The sequence below is a fragment of the Mucor velutinosus genome, assembly GCF_035048745.1.
Source record: "Mucor velutinosus strain NIH1002 chromosome Unknown tig00001567, whole genome shotgun sequence".
Taxonomy (NCBI): Eukaryota; Fungi; Mucoromycota; class Mucoromycetes; order Mucorales; family Mucoraceae; genus Mucor; species Mucor velutinosus.
Window position 1 is genome coordinate 735,253 of NW_027041896.1, and position 23,800 is coordinate 759,052.

Genomic DNA, 23,800 nt, shown 5'->3' on the forward strand with positions numbered 1-23,800 from the left:
AGGCGTCCAGCAGATGCAAAATGTTTACAAATCACTCTTGAAGCTAAATTACCCTTTGCTAAACCAGAAAGAGGAGATGCTCGAGGAGGAGGAGATCAAAACCAGCGCCTGTCTGAATGACTCCCCAGGCTTTGTGTATGCCCCTACGACTGCCACAGCGTCTGAGGCAGTGGAAACAATAGAAGCTGGTACAACATCGGCCAGTGAAGCCGATCCCGATAAAGAACTTGCTCGACACAATCACATTGCATCCACTTTTTCTTCCTCTCAGCATATGGTCAACAAGAGGGCAACCAACACATCTTACCATGCCTATCTTGGCAACAGGCGTGGATCAAAAGACAGCAGGTAACTTTTTTTTCTGTGTTCATGCACTTCTTTTCTCTTTACATCTTTTTTTTTTTTTTTTTTTTTTTTTTTACTCAATGCTCATCTTGAATCAATTGTTTGGATCTTACTTTAGTGAGTCTTTTGGTATTGGCTTGACATCTGAGGATGTTGTGGACCGACTGTTGTCGATAGAATACAACAAGACAGGTAAATTTCATCAACAAATCGACATGACAGGCGCATAACATGATTCTGCAGACGAAAACATCATACCTATATTCTTGACATTTTTCAGAAAGTTCATGAAGCCATATGAACTGGTCAAAATGCTAGTCGATAGGTAAGCATTTCGTAAGCGGCATCGCTTTCTGTCAGTATCCCAACACCCTGTGTAGATTCGAGAATGATGGTCTCGCTTCAGATGCGTCTTCACCGACTGATTTACAAAAGAGGTTTGTCATACTTGAACCATACAGGACCCGACAAAATGTGTAACTAAGAACGCATGTGTGTGTTGCGGAATGACAGAATTCATAGCATCTTTTCGTTGTGGTTATCACATTATTGGAATGATTTCTATGGCCCTCACGCAAGGAAGCACATTATTCTCTTTTTAGATCGCATATCAAAGTACGAATACCTGACCCCCATCTGCGATTCTTTAGCGCCTCTGGTTGTGCGTGAACCACCATCTTATGACCCAGACAAGAGTTGGGGCCTCATTGACGATGAAGATGACAATAATTTTGATTCTCTGGATGATAGTAGATTGTCTTGGCCAGCAACACATGTTGCAACTAAACGAAGAAACGAGAAAAAGGATAGCGCGTATGCATCTGGCACATTTAGTGTTTCTAGCTATATTCATCACCATCCACCCACTTCACCCTCTCCACTATCATCACCAACCACAAATGAGCAATTCTTATTGAAACGACTCTCAGGCGCCAACAACAGTAACTACCCCTCTAGAAACAGCCATCAACAGCCATCTTCTACAGCAACTGATGCACCCTTGATTTCGCCAAACTTAAACAGGCTGCTCCGTAGCTCAAGTCATCGGAAAGTTGTTACACATTCAGAGTCTCATCCCAATCTCAGATCATCGTATGCCACAGCCGGCAGCAACAAAGGTCCCTTGTCGGCGTCAAATAGTAAGAGTAGTTGCGAGTTACCCAGACGAGCCGAGTTTGCAGGTGGTTTGATAAACATTGACAATGTTGCGAAACCCAAAAATCCCTATACGCCATCTTTCAAAATCACTACGTCTATTGCTTCTACTAGAACCGTTGGCGGCTGGACTTCTTCGTTAGGAACACAATTATTAGCATCTAGCTTCATCAGTTCGTTCAGACAGCACCGATCAGATAAAGACCAATCGAGCTATAACTATAAGGTTTTCATGAAAGCAACGGATGTAACTATAGCGGATCAACTTACTTGGATTGAAGCGGAACTATTTTCTCGCATCAAGGTGAGTATTATGCAATACTTCATACTGTAAAAAGAAGCAATGCACTCATTTATCATTAGCCACGAGAGTTTATCCGCAACATCTGGAGCTCCTCGATTAGTAACGATAGCTCTTCCTTTATGGAGTCTTCTAGCAACAATGCAGTTACCGCATCTATTGCACATTTTAACTTTATATCGGCTTGGGTGGTAACGATGATCATAACTCAGACTAGGTTAAACAAGCGGGTGTCAGTACTGGAGAAGTTCATGTCCATTGCAGTTGCATTGCGAAACCACAACAACTACAACTCTCTGATGGCTATTTTAGCTGGTATCAACAGCGCTTCGGTTCTTAGACTGAAGCAAACACGTCAAGCTGTGTGTACAAAGAAAGTTTTCAAGCAGTTTCAAAGTCTCGAACGCCTCATGAGTACAGACAGATCATTTAGTTCCTATCGCATGGCACTGAAGGCAACTGGCGCTCCCGGAATACCATATCTGTAAGTATACATCCAGATAATCATGTTGTGAGTATAAAATAATGACGCTTTTAATTTGATTAGGGGAATCCATAATCAGGATTTAGTGTCACTTGCTGAAGCAAACAAAGATTTCCGTGCCGATGGTACTATTCATTGGGAGAAGTTTAGATTAATGGGTGAAACAATTATGGCAACGATGAGGTTTAAATATCCTGGCTACTCCATTGAGCCTGATACCCAAATATTGACATTCATTGCTGACAGCTATATTCTATCAGAGGATGTAAGTTTGTGAAATGCAAAATGTATGCTTTGACTGTTAATCTTCCTTGATTTAGGAACAATACAAACGATCTATTCTAATAGAACCGAGGTTAGCTTCATCTAGCACAAACAGAATTAGAGACTTGTGGTTAAGAATGTAAATCTATGATATTGTAATCTACTGTCCTATACGTACAAAGCAATCCTGTATATAATACTACACACCCACTCACATACTATCTCATATATTTATCCCGTATATTCAGAGTTCTAATTAATGATTCGAACCCAATCCATACCTAAACAATTATTATATATTTTCTGTCTAAACACATGCACATATATTACAATTTAACTAATTTTTAATGATAAACAACAAATAAAGCGTAAATTTCATATTTCATAATGAAATAGACAGCCTGAGCCAAAAGTAATGGAATTCATTCTATCAAAATACCTCTCTTGTAGACTTTGTAACGCCAATGACCAAAAGGTATTGCTTCAATCTCAAAATAGCAAACATGTGCTGCACACGGTAGCTGCTATAAAAGTAACTTTTGCGATAAATCCCTCAACCCAGCTGATTTTATTTGCAAGGCCAGAAATGACCAGATGATTGCTACCTTCCTGTTCTATGTAATGTTAGCAATTTTGCGTTTTCAGATTGCTGAAATGATCTTTTTACTTAATAATTTGCTAAGGGAATATACTTTGCGGTCAGTTTCGTGTGCTTTTAGTTCGTCAAACAACAATTTCAATTTTGTCGGAAGTGGTACTAGAATTAGTATTTTCAAACTTCCATATCTTGACATGTAGACCCTTTTGAGCCACCAGAATGACGCCAAACAATTGTACTCGGCTAGCAGTAACTTTCTGACAACTTTTCTCGACTTTTTGATAGCTCAAAAACCATGGTCAAAAATCGACCAAAAACCATGAGGTACCCCTCATGTTTTTCATTGAGAATCAAACGATCGCATTTTTTACCTTGAAAATGAAGACTTTTACTATGGAATATATTAGTTCAAAATGTATCTTTCAATCCAAAGCAGCCCCTCAAGCCACTTTTGTGAGGCCTTCTTATGCAAAATCTGGATATTTTTGCTAAAAGCCACATTTTATATTTTACCTAATTGCTCAATAAGTTTATTCAAAACATTTATTTTGCTTGACACCATTGGAAGCGCCTTGAAAAGTACTCCAGGAATGCATTAGGAAGCATGGGATGATAACCACGGTTCATATAGTCGAATAGTAGGAAATAGATTAAAGAAGTCGACAAGAGACGAGATTTGCCCAATCTTGAGCAGAAATAAGTTCTGGGATTGAACTAATTCTGGCGGGCGGCATTTTGTTCACATACCTCCTTTACTTCAATTTGCAGTTACTTGATTTCCCTTTGGATATCTATCAATGCGAGATCTTGTTCAGACTTGCCATCGTCATTTGAATCAGTGTTACTGCTCAAGTTGCGGTAATAATAGTATAGATTTCTGACAAATATAAAGTGCAAAGAAAGACGAAAGACGAAATTACCATGTATGTAGTATCAAAGACTATTTTTATACTCTGTAAATGTTTCGTTTGGCAATAATCAGAGTTGCCGCCTAAAAAAGATTGACAATATCTCAAGGTACAAACATGGCCTTTGCTGCCTCGCCATCATAAGAAATGACTCTCTCATTGTCAACAACATCAATCGCTGAAGTCCAAATAAAAATCGCTTAGTGGCTGTAGTTGCAATGAGCCCGGTGCTCATTCAAGACTTAAGTTTGCTTTGGCTTACTCCATAATTCTTTATATCGCATCTTATTGAAGTAAATCCACCACTAGCAAACCCATTTGTATCAGCACCATCAAAGTAATAGCTCATCAGAGTATATTAAACAGAATGCTTGTAAATATCATTTGGTTTTTGATTGACAGATACATGGCTATCGAGCCTTTTTTTTATAGCTACTGTAAATGCTTAATTCCTTAAGTTGTTAATTATTAGCAACGTTCAAACGTATGGTTTTCAATAGTAGGTATTGTTTCCGGCTCATAATAAGCTTGTACAGAATTGAAATACGCATTGAATAGACTATTTTAGTGTACTACTGCTGTCCTCATTACTATATGTATTTCCCCGGATAATAAATGTAAAAAAAAAAAAAAAAAAAAAAAAAAAAATTCCTCACATAAAATTGTGTCATGGATTTCAGATCAAATGATCTGTTGTTGCTTAAAAGCATGCATCCTAGGCTACATTCATTTTCTCCTCAGGCCGCTATCACAGTGTAGCAGCATAAATGATGCTTGTTGTATCACATCACACCTATGTTTACAAATCGAGTCAGTTATGTGTACACAAATGCTTCAGGAACTACAATAAATTCAATTTCGCCAATGTCAAGATGTTGAGATCGACCTACAATATATGAAACATATCGACTTAGCTGATCTCTCAACTAGCTATACTAACAATGATCAATAAGGTTCTACTAGCGGCCTGCTATTTATATAATACCATCTCAACGTTGTAGTCATTAAGCATGGATGTATAATAACACTTAAGTTAGTGGGATGCCCTGTCATAAAGAAGCTCTTTACTTTCGTTTTAGACACAGTTGACAACTGATTACTCCATTGATTTTATTATTACGAATTCATCATAATTGCACTTTATCTTATTTTTGAATAAAGAAGGATTTAAATTGTATTCATTTGGTTATCCTTTTATTACAAACACAAAATCATTGTATTAAATAGAAAATCAGCTAGTTATAATCCTTCGGTGCTTCAACCTCTGAGCCAATCAAATCGCTTGAAAACTCCGCTGACCTAAAAAAAATTTGCGAGGGTTTCCCCCTGTTTTGATGTGAGGCAAAATTTTAAGCGCCGCTATAATAGCAGTATAGTCGCTGCTATCATCAAACTTCCCTCAGGTGCTAGAGCATGCCTTACTTACACCACCTAGCTTTAAATACTGGCATTGAGACCCTCAATCATCACTAAAGTAAGTAGCGATAACCAAGTGGAGGCAGCCTATCCACCTCCTAGCCTCGGATAAGTTCTTGTTGAGCTTCAGCGATAGGCACATCCACACAACGTAAAAAAAGGTATGCTTCAAAGAAACATAAACATAATAAAAGAAAGAAAAGAGCATACTACTACGGGAGTATAGTAGTACGTAGGCAAAAAAAAGAACACTCGCACAAAGTGAGTCAAAGAAAAGCATAACAAATACAACATTGGAGATGTTTAAAAAAGCTCGTTGCTGTTGCAAGAAAATGCATACATGAGCAACAACGCGCATGGTAGTAATAGTCGGATGTAAAGCAACATGACACAAATACGCACAACTGCAAAAGCAACAGTGGTATTATAAGTTTGCAATACAACATAATGACTAATGTTGTTTCCTGTAAAGCTACAGAGGAAACACTACCACCAACAAAAGAAAACGAAGAAAAAAGCGCAACAAGGCAAACATCATGAATGCATTATCACGAGAAAAGAAGCAATAATACAAACGCTCAAAGAAGTTTTATATCATCGCGACCAGAAGAAAGAAGATACTTACCACTTACCACAGCCACAGATAGACCAAAAGAGTATAGACAATCACCGGAGACAGACCAGAGAACGAGCATGCACCAAACACAGCAGACCAGGAAAGACCAGAATAGCAGCAGCAGCAGTAGCAGCACCAGTACCATAGCAAAACTAAAGAACGAACACCATTAGCAGAGAGCAAACAAAGGCCAAAGAAGCTATTTACCAGTTACCATTACCACAGATAGACCAGAGAACAAGCATACAACAAAGACAGTAGACAAGGAAACACCATATTAGCAGCAACAGCAGCAGCAACACCAGTGGCAACGCGAGCAGCAACGCCAGCAACAGTAACAGCAGGATAGAAAAGCCGAACAACGAGCGACACCAGAGACCAGCAGACAAAGATTAAAGAAGCAACGGCCAGAAACAGAGACCGAAGAAGCAGCTACCAGACATGATAAAGCAAAGAAGCAGAGAGCAGAGAAAGCAGAGAAGGAATGGCAACAGCACGCATGTCAAACAGGCAAAAAAATTATAAAAATCTAATAAACAAATTCGATTAGTGCTGATTTTACGTCTTCCAGTGCTCGTTACCGAATGGCACCTACCATATTCCGCTTCAAAGAGGCAGTACCAGGTATTTTTAACAGCACAGGACCGTGTCATCAGAAGCGAGAGTGTTATTTTCAATCAATAGGGTTCCAAAACCAACATGGTTTGATAATAAACGCGTTTTGCAAAAAGGGTTAAAAAACGACGGTAGGGAACAGAAAGAGGGCGGCGCCTTATCCGACGTCACAGTCAGTAGATTTGACATCAGCCTTCTGCCGAGGCAATTGCGGTTGCGGCATTTGAACATGGATTTGTGCAGTGGCCATTTCCGTATTTCAGCTTGACTTGATTTTACATTTTCTGAACGTTTTTGTCAAATTCGACTATAAAAATTGTCGTTGTCAGTCTTTACTCTCTAATGCATCTATAGAGAGTCAATTACGGCGCATCGAATGATGTTGGTCGTATTGAGATCTCAGACTGAAAATAATGAGCAATCTTCAAAGATATGAATATAGGTTTTCCGCAAAAATGTCAAGTTTTGGCATATAAAAGTCCTATAAAAGTAATCTCCAATGTTGCATTCCATCTTTACAATCAATTTGATCTCATATGTATCATAGAAAAAGTCTTCATTTTTGGGGTGAAAATCGCGATCGTTTGATTTTCAAGAGTTTCCCCTTGCTATTACTATGTAAAAATGAGGATTTTCATGAATTTGCAATGACCCAAAAAAATGAAGGGAAAGCATCCATAAATAAAGCGCAGTCAAGAGGAGCGGTTTGGTGCTATTCCAAGCGCCCAGAACGCTTTGTAGCATGAGTTACGCGTGCTTGGAAAGGGCTTGTGGAATTTGTGGCTTTATAGACTAAAATTCACAGAAAAAAGAATAAAAAACAGTAAAGTCAACTTGATAAAGGCATGTTTTATTATCAAACTGACAGATGTAAAGTAAACTGAAGTCTCTCTACTGGCCAGGTAGATGATCCTTCTTATATACTATAACAATGGATAAAAGTTTTATTAATTAGATTAACAAATAAGTCAACTTAGATCAACTAATGTCTAATCATGCTAAAAGACAACTCCAGCAAGCTAATCATGATTTAGCTCTGTCTGGATGAATAATTAGACTCTCATCCCAAGTACCCTGATCTATCCTTTCCATAAGGATAATTAATATCGATCTAGTAGCATGTATCCGATAGGTACAGTCTTCTTAGTCTATATTAATAGTACATATCTGAGTGTATATCGCTAAGCATACATCTTTAGCATGTATCTGGATATATGGCATGTCTATAGCATGTCTCATATATAGTACAAGTCTGTAGTACATAAAGTATCTGTAGCTAGTATCACGGATATGAGCATGTGTCTTATAGCGTGGATCATGAAGTGAACATCTGAAGGAACAAGCTCATATTGCATTAATCTTGGTGCCTATCCAGATATGGTAAACATCCGTAGTCAATGTCGGAATACAAGTATAAGTCTATAGTGCCATTCATGTCCGTGGTGCCATCTATAGTCTATATCTTATATAGTATGAATCTTATAGTACTAGCGTATCTGAAGTCCATACCTTCTTAGAGTATAAATCGGTATCGTACATCTAATCCAGTGTACATACAGTTTATATCTAAATCTGGTAACTGGATGAACTGTCGGAATGCAGATCATAGTGGATGTATTCCACAATGAATCATTATCTCGCACATTGTGTGAATGAATCACACTACTTGATCATCACAATGTATTCCATCTCACTCATGATGGCCATAATAAGTGATGTTATCCATTATTACCCAAATAAAATCAAATCAATGACAAGCATATTCAAATATGACAACTATGCCTTGATGCCATAGTTGCACAATACCCCTCGATAAAGGGTTATACACTTCAATAACAAACATCACACCTTAAACTGTCAAGGTTACATTAAATCATTCTTTGGCGATGGCTCATCCAAGCCCATCAAGATGACTCAAATCGACGCTTATTGCCAGTGCTCTTGCATTGATTACCACTTTAAATCAAACATCAACAACTTTTGTCAGATATCGCAATAGCAGCACCTATTGTTTTCTGTCATTACTAATCCTACAAGCTGGTTGCAATTGTATAAATACTCTTCTTTTTTATTCAATTCCAGAATCTTCAGTTCATTTTATACTCAAATAAAATACAGTTAATTTTTGTTGTCTGTTACTATTGCTTTATTTATTTTGTGAAATCCGTGCGTTATACATGATCTTATTGCAACGCCTTAATTTCAGGTCAAATTCTGCTAAAAACAAGCCGTTTTTAAGCACGAATAACTCATGCTACAAAACGTTTTGAGCGCCGGTGTAATGAAATAGCCACCCAAACGCAACTTAATTGAAAACCAAAGTTCATCAAATAGCACTCATTCAAATTCATGCTATTTGGATCTATTAATGAAAGCGCTCAAATGTACATCAAAAACCCATTTAAAAATACTAAAGTAAAGATGCACGCTTATATCGCACATCGTGTGAATGAATCACTCCTGATCACAGTGTATTCAATCACACCCATGATGGTCGTAATAGGTGATGGTATCTTTATCCAAATAGAATTAAATCAATAACAAGCATATTCAAATATGACAACTATGCCCTGCTGCCATAGTTGCACAATATCCCAGATAAAGGATTCCATGCTTCAATAACAAACATCATACTTTAAACCATCAAGGTTACATTAAATCATGCTATGACGATAGCTCACCCAAGCCCATCAAGGTTACTCAAATCGACCCTTATGGCCAGTGCTCCTGCATTGACTACCACTTTAAATCAAACATCAACAACATTTGCCAGATATCGCAATAGCAGCACCTATTGCTCTCTATCATCACTAATCCTACAAGCCAGATGCAAATGTATAAATACTCTTCTTTTTTTTACTCAATTCCAGGATCTTCAGTTCATTTTATACACAAAATAAAATACAGTTGATTTCTATTGTATTTTACCTTTGCTTTATTTTTTTTGTGAAATCCATTAAACCTGATTTCACTGCATTTTTTACAATATTCAAACTATATTTTATTAAACAAACCTTATCACAATGTCTGACAATACCAACAACTCTGGCTCTCCTTCTGTCCCCTCTGCTCAAGATTCTCCTGCTCAACGTCAACCTGGTGACGATACCATTGAGCACACTAGGCAGCAAGTCCAGGCCATCCACTTGGATCAAGGTACTGATGTCGGACAACAACCTCAACCTTCAAACCATCAAGAGGATATTGCCATGATGGATGCTATGCCATTGCGATCCTCTCCTGTTCCTGCTTTGGCTAACCATGCTCCCAATGATGGTGGTGAATCCTCATCTCAAGTTACTTCTCATTTGTCTGCGTCGACATCATGTTCATCAGGTAATGCATCCTCCTCTGCTGCTGGTTCTAGCACGTTGAATTCCATCAAGAAATTGGTCTGGCGTCGGGATTCGTTTGTACGTCTGTTGCTGGACATGGTCGAGGGAACTGATATGAACAATGAGCACAGTCAAAAGCATATTGAAGATATGCGATCCAAGATTGAGGACCTGAATCGTCTGATCTCCACTGTCAAACACTCAGCCAAGCTATCCGAATCTAATGTCACCGCATCACTCACTGGTGACAATGAGGGCATCTCATTGTCCAAGCAAGACCTACCTAAATTCCAACTTCGTTCGCATGCCACCAAGTACTTTCCCAACGAAATCTCCTATGATTCGATTCACCATTTTCTGCGCTCCTTTGAGAAGGTAATTTCGTCTTCAGGCAAGGCTGTCGAAAATGTATGGCGGCGATACATTCCACTCACGATTCCATACGACCTTGATCTCTGGTTGAATCAAGACCTGCTGACAGCAAAGTCGTGGTCCATGGCTAAGGAAAAATTCACGTCCAAGTTCAGTAATGCTGCTCTACGCTTGGATGCTCGTCGTGAAGTTCAAACCGCTACCATGCGATCTGGAGAAACTACGGAGGAGTACTACAACCGTTTCGCTCGGGCTATGATGGAGGCAGGCTACTCATCTGAAGATACCACTCTTGGCGATACATTCTTGCTCGGCTTCCCCAATGAATGGCAGATCCAAATCAACGCTGTTCTCGGTGTTCACTTCCCTGGGTGTTCTAACTTCACCGCCAGTCAGATTGTCACCTGTGCCATGAACGTCCTCAACAGTCAAAAGTGTCCTGTTTCGTTTGTCAACGCAAAGCGACATGGTGGTTCTCGTGCTTCGTCCTCTTCATCCGGTTCATCTGGATTCTCTTCCTCTGCTGCTGCTTCTTCTTCTGCTCCTCGTTACTACTGCTCAAACCATGGAGGCTCTCAGGCCAGACATCACGAGAAGGACTGTCGTCTGAACAAAGGTGGTTCTTCATCAAGACGTGTAGTTGAAAAGGCAAACGTACCCAAGAAAGCCAGCGGAAACACTTTCTGCAAGTGGTGTGGCAAAACTTGGTTCCACGGTCACTCTTGCACTGAGTACCAAGCTATGAAGGGTTCGTTCAAGGTGTTGAGCGTGAGAAGAGAAAATAGTGGTCATCGACCCTATACAACTGGCTCCAGTAGTCAGAAACAAAAGCGTCATTCCCGTAATGGCAAAGGAAAGCAAAAGGACTCCGGGTCCAGCGAAAGTGACCTCTTCCGCGAGGCTATGGAAGACAAAGAATGTAAGTCTTCCACATCAAACAAAAACACTTTCAATTTAATAACACCATTGCTTCTCAATGACATTAGAATCATCGGAAAGGTGGATCCTGGCTCAGATGTTAGCATCATTAACAAATCCGTTTTGAATAAAAAATTCTCTACTATCAAAAATGTCAAAGCATTGGGTGGTTATTTAACCTTTTTGGGCATGAACAAAGATGGTAGTGCATCTAAAGCTGAACGCATTGGAAGCACCGAACCCATCAAAGTAACTTATATGAATGGAATCACATTTGAACATTCCTTTGAAATCATTGACTTCAATGATTCCATGGCTGAAGAGTTTGATGTACTCCTAGGAGTCGACATCTTGCCTCGCCTCAACATCTATCTTAGTGGAGTAGCTCATTGCTTTCCTGACACCGAAAACGAAATTGCTCAATTCAAGAATATAAACTATGACACTGAAAACGTCTATAATCCAGAAAATGCTGATTATGGTACTTCTCAGGAACGTCACATCCTTCTACAACAGATCGAACAATCTCTGAATGCCAACAAGAACATCCCTGCTGACGCAGTATGTTCCATGCCTGAAAGTGTAGTGCATGTTCCTATATCCAATCCCAAGGATTGCTTCATTCGCCAGTATCCATTATCCATCAACTCGCATGCCGAGATTGACAAACAAATCAAAGAATGGCTTCAAAATAAGATTGTTGAACGCTGCAAACCCTCATCAGTGTTCCATTCACCTCTGATTACGGTGACAAAGAAGGATGAGAACGATCAACCCACCAAATTGAGAGTGTGTTGTGATCTTCGTCGCATCAATGCGTCCATTGATGACAATTACCATGAAAATTATGCGGTTCCCAAGATTCACGAAATCTTTGAACGAGTGTCTTCTAGCGCACGCATAATAAGTAAAATTGACTTACACCAAGCATACTATTCGTATGGTGTGCATGAAGCATCTCGCAACGCCCTTATATTCTCGCATAATGGCATTTTTTACAGATGGTGTAGGGCCCCTTTTGGCCTAAAATTTATGAGCTCTCTGTTCGTAAAATGCATGTCAATTTTATTCACTGGTTTATCCGACGAACTGAAATTCGAAATGGAAAAGAACATGGATCCTTCCCAAGTTGATCCAACCAAAGTATGGGGTGGCATCGAACACTACATAGATGACTGTGTCCTGCATAGTATCTGTGAGAAAAGCCACATCAAGCTTATCAATCTTGCCGTTAATCGCTTGACATCCGTCAACCTGCGCATCAATGTGAAAAAATGTTCATGGTTCCAGACATCAGTCTTTTTACTAGGCTTTGTGGTTGGACCTGGCATACAAAAGATTGATATGCGTCGTTTATCTGACATAGACGAATGGCCCATTCCCAAAACTGCAAAAAAAGTTCGCTCGCTTATGGGTGTCGTTTCCCATCTGCGAAACTTTTGTCCCATGCTGTCCAAGGTTGCTGAGCCCATCGATAGTCTTCGAAATGACAGTGACGTAAAAAAGAATTGGACACAATTGCATACTGATCGGTTCAATACCATCAAGCAAATACTGCTCTCAAACCAAATACTGCATGCTCCAGTGTTGGACGACAAAATGTTCCTCCAATGCGATGCTAGTCTCTATGGCATCGCTGCCTGTCTTTATCAAAAGGATAAACTGGGTAGAATCAAGCACATTGCATTTGTAAGCAGATCTCTCAATTCAGCTGAGCGCAACTGGTCTACAAACCGTAGAGAGTGTGCCGCTGTTGTCTTTGGATTCATCAAATTTAGATCGCTACTGTGGGGTCATAATGATATCGAGGTCCTGACCGATCATTTGGCATTGACCTACATGTTCACATCTACTTCACTAAACAGTACGCTCCAGAGCTACTTGGAAATCTTGGGAGAATTTCACTTCACAATTTCACATGTGAAAGGCATTGAAAATGTTCTCTGTGATGCTCTTTCAAGGGTATATCCAATAATTGATGAAGACAAATGGCTGGAAGATGAAAATGATCGACAGATGAGAAAACTGCATAAGCTCATTCTGATCAAAAGGGACACCAACAAAAAGATTGAAGTAAACCGTCAACGCACAGTCTATTCTCAGGACCGCAATCTCAACGTACTTGCTGTGAAACTAAATGGCAAAGAATTCCAGAATTCTACAACGGATTACATTGCTCCTCCAGAAGCAGATCGGGCTCAAATCATCAAAGATGCACATAAAATAGGCCATTTTGGCATTGAGTCTGTGGTTCAACATATCCACACGTATTTGGGTTTACATTGGAACACCATCTACGCTGATTGCAAGGAAATACTGAAAGCATGTCCTGAATGTGCAAAGCACAACGTCGCTCGTCGAGGTTTCAACCCTGCTAAAAGCATCGTCAGCTTTGACGCCTTTGATCACATTGCTATGGATATCTTAGGTCCTATGTCGATCACCGATAAGGGAAATGTTTATGTGCTGGTTGTGATTGATCTCTGTACTCGCTACATTATAGCTCGTCCAATTCCTAACAAAAATGGCGCTACAGTCGCTCAAGCCATACTATCCATCTATGGTGACTATGGTGTTGCTGTTAGCATCCAACAAGCTGACAACGGCAAGGAATTTAAATCCAATCTCATGGATCACTTCACAAAAACGCTTGGCATCAAGCAGCGACATTCTCTTCCTTACTACAAACAATCCAATGGTAGTGCTGAGAACGCTATCAAACAATTCGAGCATACGCTACGCAAAATGTGTGGTAATGACACGCATAACTGGGATGATCGCGTACCCATCGTCCAACTTGCACTCAACATGAAAGTCAAAGAGCGTACTGCCAGTACCCCATTCAGTCTCATGTTTGCTCGTCAAGTTAACGTCAATCCCAATCCAAATAAACTCAACCTCAATGGACGTCCTGCACTATCCATTCAAGAGCTCCAACAGCGTATCGAACACATGAATACCATCGTGTTTCCTGCTCTCCAAGAGCGTACACAACGGCTTGCTGAGGAATACAATAAGCGTATGGATAAACGTCGATACATCCTACCTGAACTAGCCTTTGACTCTCCTGTCATGGTCCGCCTTGAAGAAGGTCGTTCATCCAAACTCGCGCCTCTCTATGCTGGCCCATATTTCGTTGTCAAGCGTACCCAAGCTGGCAATTACATTCTAAAAGACGAAACCAATTCTCTCATGCATCGTGAATATACTCCTTCTGAACTCAAACCTGTCAACATTGATGAAACTACCATTGAAGACGAAATCTTTGAAGTTGAGGACATTCGCGATCATCGCTACCGCGATGATGATGAGATCGAATACCTAGTTAAATGGGCTGGTTATTCTGAACGTGAAAATGAATACATTACAGCTGATCTGTTCTCCTCTCCCATTCCAATCAAAAAATACTGGGAAAAGGTCAAGCTCAACAAGGAACTGCAACATCAAAGACATGCACCACTACCTACAAACAAACGCCCCTCAAAACAGGCTGGTAACAAGCGAAAAGCAGGCACTGATCACACAAGCCGCGAAAACACTCGCCGCAAACATTAGTAGCTTCCAGCTTTCCTTCCTCCACTGCCTTCGGCACTTGTTTCTCTGCTCTTGCTTATATCTATGTCTTCCTTCCTTCTACATGTTCCAATCAAATCACTTTTGGTCGTCTAAATTCATATCTCTGTCAACTTTTTCCCCACAAAAAGTTTAGCTGGGGGCAATGTAATGAAATAGCCACCCAAACGCAACTTAATTGAAAACCAAAGTTCATCAAATAGCACTCATTCAAATTCATGCTATTTGGATCTATTAATGAAAGCGCTCAAATGTACATCAAAAACCCATTTAAAAATACTAAAGTAAAGATGCACGCTTATATCGCACATCGTGTGAATGAATCACTCCTGATCACAGTGTATTCAATCACACCCATGATGGTCGTAATAGGTGATGGTATCTTTATCCAAATAGAATTAAATCAATAACAAGCATATTCAAATATGACAACTATGCCCTGCTGCCATAGTTGCACAATATCCCAGATAAAGGATTCCATGCTTCAATAACAAACATCATACTTTAAACCATCAAGGTTACATTAAATCATGCTATGACGATAGCTCACCCAAGCCCAGCAAGGTTACTCAAATCGACCCTTATGGCCAGTGCTCCTGCATTGACTACCACTTTAAATCAAACATCAACAACATTTGCCAGATATCGCAATAGCAGCACCTATTGCTCTCTATCATCACTAATCCTACAAGCCAGATGCAAATGTATAAATACTCTTCTTTTTTTTACTCAATTCCAGGATCTTCAGTTCATTTTATACACAAAATAAAATACAGTTGATTTCTATTGTATTTTACCTTTGCTTTATTTTTTTTGTGAAATCCATTAAACCTGATTTCACTGCAGCCGGAAATAGCACCAACGGCCCTCCTTTGATATGCCTTACTTAATAATGCTTTATCTCAATTTCTTTTAGTTCATTGCAAATCCATGAAAACCATCATTTTTTCGCGAGTATTAGCAAGGGAAAATTCATGAAAATCAAACGATTGCGTTTTTCATCGCAAAAATAAAGACTTTTTCTATGATACATATCAGATCAAATCAATCGTAGAGACGGAATGCAGCACTGGAAACTCTTCCTATGAGACTTTCATATGTTAAATTTTGACATATTCGCAGAAAATCTATTTTCAAATATCTTAAGATTGCTCTTTATTTTCGGTCTGAAAGTTGAATGTAACCAGCATCATTCGATGCACCTTTATTGACTCTTTATAAGTGCATTAGAAGGTAAGGTATAATAACGACAATTTTCATAGTCAAATTTAGCAAAAACGTTTAAAGAATGTGAAATCAAGTCGCATTTGAACATGAAAATACCCACTGCACAATTTCAAATTAAAGTGCAGCAGTTACGACTGCCACAGCAGAAGACTGAGGTCAAATCTACTGACCGTGACGTCGGATAGGTCGCCCTCTTTCTGTTCCCTACCGTCGTTTTTTAACCCTTTTTGCAAAACGCGTTTATTATCAAACCATGTTGGTTTTGGAACCCTATTGATTGAAAATAACACTCTCGCTTCTGATGACACGGTCCTGTGCTGTTAAAAATACCTGGTACTGCCTCTTTGAAGCGGAATATGGTAGGTGCCATTCGGTAACGAGCACTGGAAGACGTAAAATCAGCACTAATCGAATTTGTTTATTAGATTTTTATAATTTTTTTGCCTGTTTGACATGCGTGCTGTTGCCATTCCTTCTCTGCTTTCTCTGCTCTCTGCTTCTTTGCTTTATCATGTCTGGTAGCTGCTTCTTCGGTCTCTGTTTCTGGCCGTTGCTTCTTTAATCTTTGTCTGCTGGTCTCTGGTGTCGCTCGTTGTTCGGCTTTTCTATCCTGCTGTTACTGTTGCTGGCGTTGCTGCTCGCGTTGCCACTGGCGTTGCTGCTCGCGTTGCCACTGGTGTTGCTGCTGCTGTTGCTGCTAATATGGTGTTTCCTTGTCTACTGTCTTTGTTGTATGCTTGTTCTCTGGTCTATCTGTGGTAATGGTAACTGGTAAATAGCTTCTTTGGCCTTTGTTTGCTCTCTGCTAATGGTGTTCGTTCTTTAGTTTTGCTATGGTACTGGTGCTGCTACTGCTGCTGCTGCTATTCTGGTCTTTCCTGGTCTGCTGTGTTTGGTGCATGCTCGTTCTCTGGTCTGTCTCCGGTGATTGTCTATACTCTTTTGGTCTATCTGTGGCTGTGGTAAGTGGTAAGTATCTTCTTTCTTCTGGTCGCGATGATATAAAACTTCTTTGAGCGTTTGTATTATTGCTTCTTTTCTCGTGATAATGCATTCATGATGTTTGCCTTGTTGCGCTTTTTTCTTCGTTTTCTTTTGTTGGTGGTAGTGTTTCCTCTGTAGCTTTACAGGAAACAACATTAGTCATTATGTTGTATTGCAAACTTATAATACCACTGTTGCTTTTGCAGTTGTGCGTATTTGTGTCATGTTGCTTTACATCCGACTATTACTACCATGCGCGTTGTTGCTCATGTATGCATTTTCTTGCAACAGCAACGAGCTTTTTTAAACATCTCCAATGTTGTATTTGTTATGCTTTTCTTTGACTCACTTTGTGCGAGTGTTCTTTTTTTTGCCTACGTACTACTATACTCCCGTAGTAGTATGCTCTTTTCTTTCTTTTATTATGTTTATGTTTCTTTGAAGCATACCTTTTTTTACGTTGTGTGGATGTGCCTATCGCTGAAGCTCAACAAGAACTTATCCGAGGCTAGGAGGTGGATAGGCTGCCTCCACTTGGTTATCGCTACTTACTTTAGTGATGATTGAGGGTCTCAATGCCAGTATTTAAAGCTAGGTGGTGTAAGTAAGGCATGCTCTAGCACCTGAGGGAAGTTTGATGATAGCAGCGACTATACTGCTATTATAGCGGCGCTTAAAATTTTGCCTCACATCAAAACAGGGGGAAACCCTCGCAAATTTTTTTTAGGTCAGCGGAGTTTTCAAGCGATTTGATTGGCTCAGAGGTTGAAGCACCGAAGGATTATAACTAGCTGATTTTCTATTTAATACAATGATTTTGTGTTTGTAATAAAAGGATAACCAAATGAATACAATTTAAATCCTTCTTTATTCAAAAATAAGATAAAGTGCAATTATGATGAATTCGTAATAATAAAATCAATGGAGTAATCAGTTGTCAACTGTGTCTAAAACGAAAGTAAAGAGCTTCTTTATGACAGGGCATCCCACTAACTTAAGTGTTATTATACATCCATGCTTAATGACTACAACGTTGAGATGGTATTATATAAATAGCAGGCCGCTAGTAGAACCTTATTGATCATTGTTAGTATAGCTAGTTGAGAGATCAGCTAAGTCGATATGTTTCATATATTGTAGGTCGATCTCAACATCTTGACATTGGCGAAATTGAATTTATTGTAGTTCCTGAAGCATTTGTGTACACATAACTGACTCGATTTGTAAACATAGGTGTGATGTGATACAACAAGCATCATTTATGCTGCTACACTGTGATAGCGGCCTGAGGAGAAAATGAATGTAGCCTAGGATGCATGCTTTTAAGCAACAACAGATCATTTGATCTGAAATCCATGACACAATTTTATGTGAGGAATTTTTTTTTTTTTTTTTTTTTTTTTTTTTTACATTTATTATCCGGGGAAATACATATAGTAATGAGGACAGCAGTAGTACACTAAAATAGTCTATTCAATGCGTATTTCAATTCTGTACAAGCTTATTATGAGCCGGAAACAATACCTACTATTGAAAACCATACGTTTGAACGTTGCTAATAATTAACAACTTAAGGAATTAAGCATTTACAGTAGCTATAAAAAAAAGGCTCGATAGCCATGTATCTGTCAATCAAAAACCAAATGATATTTACAAGCATTCTGTTTAATATACTCTGATGAGCTATTACTTTGATGGTGCTGATACAAATGGGTTTGCTAGTGGTGGATTTACTTCAATAAGATGCGATATAAAGAATTATGGAGTAAGCCAAAGCAAACTTAAGTCTTGAATGAGCACCGGGCTCATTGCAACTACAGCCACTAAGCGATTTTTATTTGGACTTCAGCGATTGATGTTGTTGACAATGAGAGAGTCATTTCTTATGATGGCGAGGCAGCAAAGGCCATGTTTGTACCTTGAGATATTGTCAATCTTTTTTAGGCGGCAACTCTGATTATTGCCAAACGAAACATTTACAGAGTATAAAAATAGTCTTTGATACTACATACATGGTAATTTCGTCTTTCGTCTTTCTTTGCACTTTATATTTGTCAGAAATCTATACTATTATTACCGCAACTTGAGCAGTAACACTGATTCAAATGACGATGGCAAGTCTGAACAAGATCTCGCATTGATAGATATCCAAAGGGAAATCAAGTAACTGCAAATTGAAGTAAAGGAGGTATGTGAACAAAATGCCGCCCGCCAGAATTAGTTCAATCCCAGAACTTATTTCTGCTCAAGATTGGGCAAATCTCGTCTCTTGTCGACTTCTTTAATCTATTTCCTACTATTCGACTATATGAACCGTGGTTATCATCCCATGCTTCCTAATGCATTCCTGGAGTACTTTTCAAGGCGCTTCCAATGGTGTCAAGCAAAATAAATGTTTTGAATAAACTTATTGAGCAATTAGGTAAAATATAAAATGTGGCTTTTAGCAAAAATATCCAGATTTTGCATAAGAAGGCCTCACAAAAGTGGCTTGAGGGGCTGCTTTGGATTGAAAGATACATTTTGAACTAATATATTCCATAGTAAAAGTCTTCATTTTCAAGGTAAAAAATGCGATCGTTTGATTCTCAATGAAAAACATGAGGGGTACCTCATGGTTTTTGGTCGATTTTTGACCATGGTTTTTGAGCTATCAAAAAGTCGAGAAAAGTTGTCAGAAAGTTACTGCTAGCCGAGTACAATTGTTTGGCGTCATTCTGGTGGCTCAAAAGGGCCTACATGTCAAGATATGGAGGCTTGAAAGCTATCACATTTGGTTATGTTTCTGCTGTATAGCTTTTATTTACACGGCATAAGTCAAATCTTTGGTAGCTGACATCTTCTGGAAGGGCAGTTCTGCAGCCTGTGCAATTTTAATCTGGATAGGAGGCATATTGATTTTGATGAAGCCAATTCATGCAAATTTTGATGCGTTATGTTGTTGGTAAGCTTATCAATAATGGAAATGAGAAACAGAATCTGTTACTTGAATATATGGTTTTACACTTTTGCTTCGCTAAGTAAAATTTTCATTAAGGTCAATGTTAAACTGTTGGATAAGATGCTTGATTGTCATGGTTTTGCACATTGGCTTCGCTACGGTAAAGCTCTCTTATAATAAGTCAATGTTGCCGTGTTGTATTAGATGCATTATGTTCTTGGCGGGGGGACTAAAACCGTTCCCTAATGTCGGCTTCGCTGGTGGCTCTTTCGAGCCTTGTACAGTTCTCTACGCTACATTTTTTTAAGCCTCTGATTGGTCAAACCCTCCTGAACTCGTTAGAAGCAATCCTGCTTATATCATTGTCAAAAGAGGTGCTCCGACTGATAATAGTGCTCCAGGTGATGCCTTTTCTGGCTTGACCTTGAGGATGGACCGTTTCCTTCTCATTAGATATCTTTGTAATAGAAATTATATCTTGTATCAATCCACATTGACATGCTAATTTGATTTCTCCAGTAAATATATACAAACTAAATGTTATTAATTGAGGAGATTCTCTTGATTCAAGGCTAAAGCCATACAAGTTTGACAGATGTGCATGCAGGAGATCCCATAGCTTCGTTTGAAGATGGGGGGCATGTTTTCAAGCTTTCCTTTTGTGCAAGCCAAACTAGTGCATACCTTCCGAGGATACACAGGTTACATTTTGCTCTTCTCACTAGCTTTGCAGTGCCCATTATTGGCACAAGCTATTGTGCGTCCCTTTGTACTAGACTATTTTGACAGTTCTGAAGAACAATCGTAATAAAGTCTACAATGTGAATGAACAGTTTATTTAGTTTTTATAAAGTGCGAGTATATATATGTATAAGTGTATGGAGAAAAAACAAAAAAAGTATTAAGAAATTACAAAGTATCAATTTTACCAATGGCAGCCATGATAAGGCCGTTGAACAAGGGGCAAGGTCTCAAGGGACGAGTAATGTACTCGGGATGATATTGACAGCCAACAAAGAAGGGATGATCATCAAGTTCAACAATCTCCATACGCTCACCAGTTTCGTCTCTACCAATGAACTTGAGACCGTTCTTTTCAAATGTATCGACATGAGCAGGGTTGACTTCATAGCGATGACGATGGCGCTCATCAACAGAGGCGCAACCGCCATAGAGCTTGCGAACAGTAGAATTTTCAGTACCTTCTTGGAAGAGAGTAGCACGGAGACCCAGACGCATGGTACCACCCAAATGAGTCTTGGAGATTTCAGGCATATATACAACGACGGGAGTCTTGGTATCAGGATCCACCTCGGCTGATTGAGCATCAGACATACCACACACATTACGAGCAAACTCAATGACAGAGATCTGCATACCAAGACAGATACCCAAGTAAGGAATTTTGTGCTCACGAGCCCACTTGGCAGCCATGATCATACCTTCAATACCACGACTACCGAAACCACCAGGAACCAAGATACCGCTAGAAGAGCAGACTGCTTGCCATGATTCGTGATACTTGATAGGGTTAGACTTCAAGGTCTCGGGTTCCAAATCAGAAGCATCCACCCATTTGATATTAATCTTGCGCTTTTGAGCTAAACTAGCATGTTCAAGAGCCTTGTAGACAGAGATGTAGGAATCGTGTAAATCAGTGTACTTGCCAACAATAGCGATAGTGACAGATTCATGCAAATGTTCGTAGCTACCAGCCAAAGTGGTCCATTCTTGCCAGAGCTTTTCACCAGCCAAACGACGTTCATCGCTAATCTTGAGATCATCCAGGTTGAGACGACGACGGAAGAAATCAATGACACCATGCTCACGCATCAAGATGGGAACATGGTAGACTGAGGAGACATCATGGACAGCCAAGACTTGCTCAGGGGCAACATGACAGAACATGGAGATCTTGGAGGCAACGCTTTCATCCAAGGGCTTTGAGGAACGACAAGCAATGAGATCAGGAGTGAGACCAGCACCACGGAGATCACGCACGCTCATTTGAGTAGGCTTGGTCTTTTGCTCACCAACAGAACCAACGACAGGGACAAGGGAGACATGGATCAAGCAAAAGTTGTCATGGCCCACACGGAATTGGAATTGACGCATGGCCTCAACAAAGGGAGCAGACTCAATATCACCCACAGTACCGCCCAATTCAATAATGCAGACATCAGGCTTGTCACCCGAGGCATCAATGGACATGGCAGCCACCTTCTCCACCCAGTTTTGGATAGCATCCGTAACATGGGGCACCACTTGCACCGTCTTACCAAGGTAATCGCCCTTACGCTCACGCTCGATTACCTCCTTGTAAATCTTACCTGTGGTGATGTTGTTGATGCGACTCAATTCCACATCAAGGAAACGCTCGTAGTTACCAAGATCAAGATCGACCTCGCCACCATCATTCAAGACAAAGACCTCACCATGATCAAGAGGAGTCATCAAACCAGCATCAATGTTCAAATAGGGATCAATCTTGATAGCTGTTACACCAAGACCCAAACTCTTCAAGAGAGTGCCAGTACTGGAAGCAATGACGCCCTTACCGATACCAGAAATGACACCGCCAGAAACAATAATATACTTGGTCATGATACAAAGACTTTAAAGACAGGTAGAGAGGTTTAGTGGTTTAAAGAAGTTTATTGAATTGTTTATAACGAAGTGTATGCCCAATTCAATGAATATTGAAAGGGGAAGGTGCGAAGCTATGCCAGGATGAGCCTCCCTTTTATACTTTTTTCAGTGATCGCTTAATCAAAAAAAAATTTTCAAATCATAAAATTTTTTATCAGTCCTATTCTGTGGCACTCTTGGTTCCTGGATGGTAAATCATTTGATGACATACACATATTGGTAAACATTTTACCCTTAACCAACTGCGGAATGGCTGTTGCATCAGTTGGCCAGCAAGCCTGATCCATTCAATTATCCTACAACAGGTAAACTGCACCCGAGCTGTCAAATATTACTGACATTGCCATGGCAACCAGACATGACCTTAAATTTTAATATTCCCGGGGATCTCACATGAAGCATTTGAGCAGTTGTACTAGGATGCCAGTGTAGAGTCATTGATGGACCCTACAAGCGTGAGAACTTTTGGAGATGTGACGATTATAAAGTATGCGTTCATGTAGATGTTGTATCATTTCGACATTACGCATTGCCTCCTTCTTCTTTCTATCACTGTAGCCAATCCTTTTCCATCAAATCACTATACCATAACAGACAAATGTCAAGCAACCTGAGACCACAAGTTATTGCACTCTACAAGCAGGTATGTCGATTCATCTGTTTTGCGAGGGTCAGAATGTATTGCTGGTTGCTAATATCCAAGAAAGTTGGTCTATCTAGGCCGAGAATATCCTGCAGGATATGCAGATTTTTTTCGTCCAAAGCTGAAGGCTGCATTTCTCAAGAAACGAGAGCTAACAAATGAACAGGAGATTCTGAAATCGATCAAATTTGGAGAATACATTATCAAAGGCAAGTCTTCAACAGAGCAATGATTGACTGACTATGACTAAATGTGCCTGTACAGAACTTGAAATGATGTACTACCTGAGGAAATATCGTACCTTACGAAAGCGATATAATGATAATCAATAAGAAACATGTGTAGAGAAGCCATAAATATGCAATTTAGCCATGGAGGATAAATGGGTTACACTAATCTAAAAATCAAAAATCAAAAAAAGGGATCTCTCTTTTACCTCTTTCTCTTCCTCTTTCC

General features: G+C 39.6%; 4 protein-coding genes across 4 annotated transcripts; 3 read left to right on the forward strand and 1 right to left on the reverse strand.

Annotated features, from left to right (window-relative positions):
- Nucleotides 1-13: 13 nt before the first annotated feature.
- Nucleotides 14-2,692, forward strand: ATC70_012119 (uncharacterized protein; the record flags this gene model as incomplete). The annotated part of the gene is made up of 8 exons (XM_064831301.1): nucleotides 14-348; nucleotides 464-537; nucleotides 589-670; nucleotides 726-782; nucleotides 859-1,804; nucleotides 1,864-2,285; nucleotides 2,349-2,550; nucleotides 2,606-2,692. 8 exons carry the CDS (start codon nucleotides 14-16, stop codon nucleotides 2,690-2,692), a joined length of 2,205 nt encoding a protein of 734 aa, XP_064688169.1.
- A 7,033-nt stretch (nucleotides 2,693-9,725) lies between these two features.
- Nucleotides 9,726-14,882, forward strand: ATC70_012120 (uncharacterized protein; the record flags this gene model as incomplete). The annotated part of the gene is made up of 1 exon (XM_064831302.1): nucleotides 9,726-14,882. One exon carries the CDS (start codon nucleotides 9,726-9,728, stop codon nucleotides 14,880-14,882), a length of 5,157 nt encoding a protein of 1,718 aa, XP_064688170.1.
- Nucleotides 14,883-20,961: 6,079 nt separating this feature from the next.
- On the reverse strand, nucleotides 20,962-22,656 carry ATC70_012121 (uncharacterized protein; the record flags this gene model as incomplete). Its single annotated transcript, XM_064831303.1, has 1 exon — nucleotides 20,962-22,656. One exon carries the CDS (start codon nucleotides 22,654-22,656, stop codon nucleotides 20,962-20,964), a length of 1,695 nt encoding a protein of 564 aa, XP_064688171.1.
- A 643-nt stretch (nucleotides 22,657-23,299) lies between these two features.
- On the forward strand, nucleotides 23,300-23,676 carry ATC70_012122 (uncharacterized protein; the record flags this gene model as incomplete). The annotated part of the gene is made up of 3 exons (XM_064831304.1): nucleotides 23,300-23,344; nucleotides 23,409-23,553; nucleotides 23,609-23,676. The coding sequence occupies 3 exons, from the start codon at nucleotides 23,300-23,302 to the stop codon at nucleotides 23,674-23,676; spliced, it is 258 nt and encodes an 85-aa protein (XP_064688172.1).
- Between the last annotated feature and the right edge of the window lie 124 nt (nucleotides 23,677-23,800).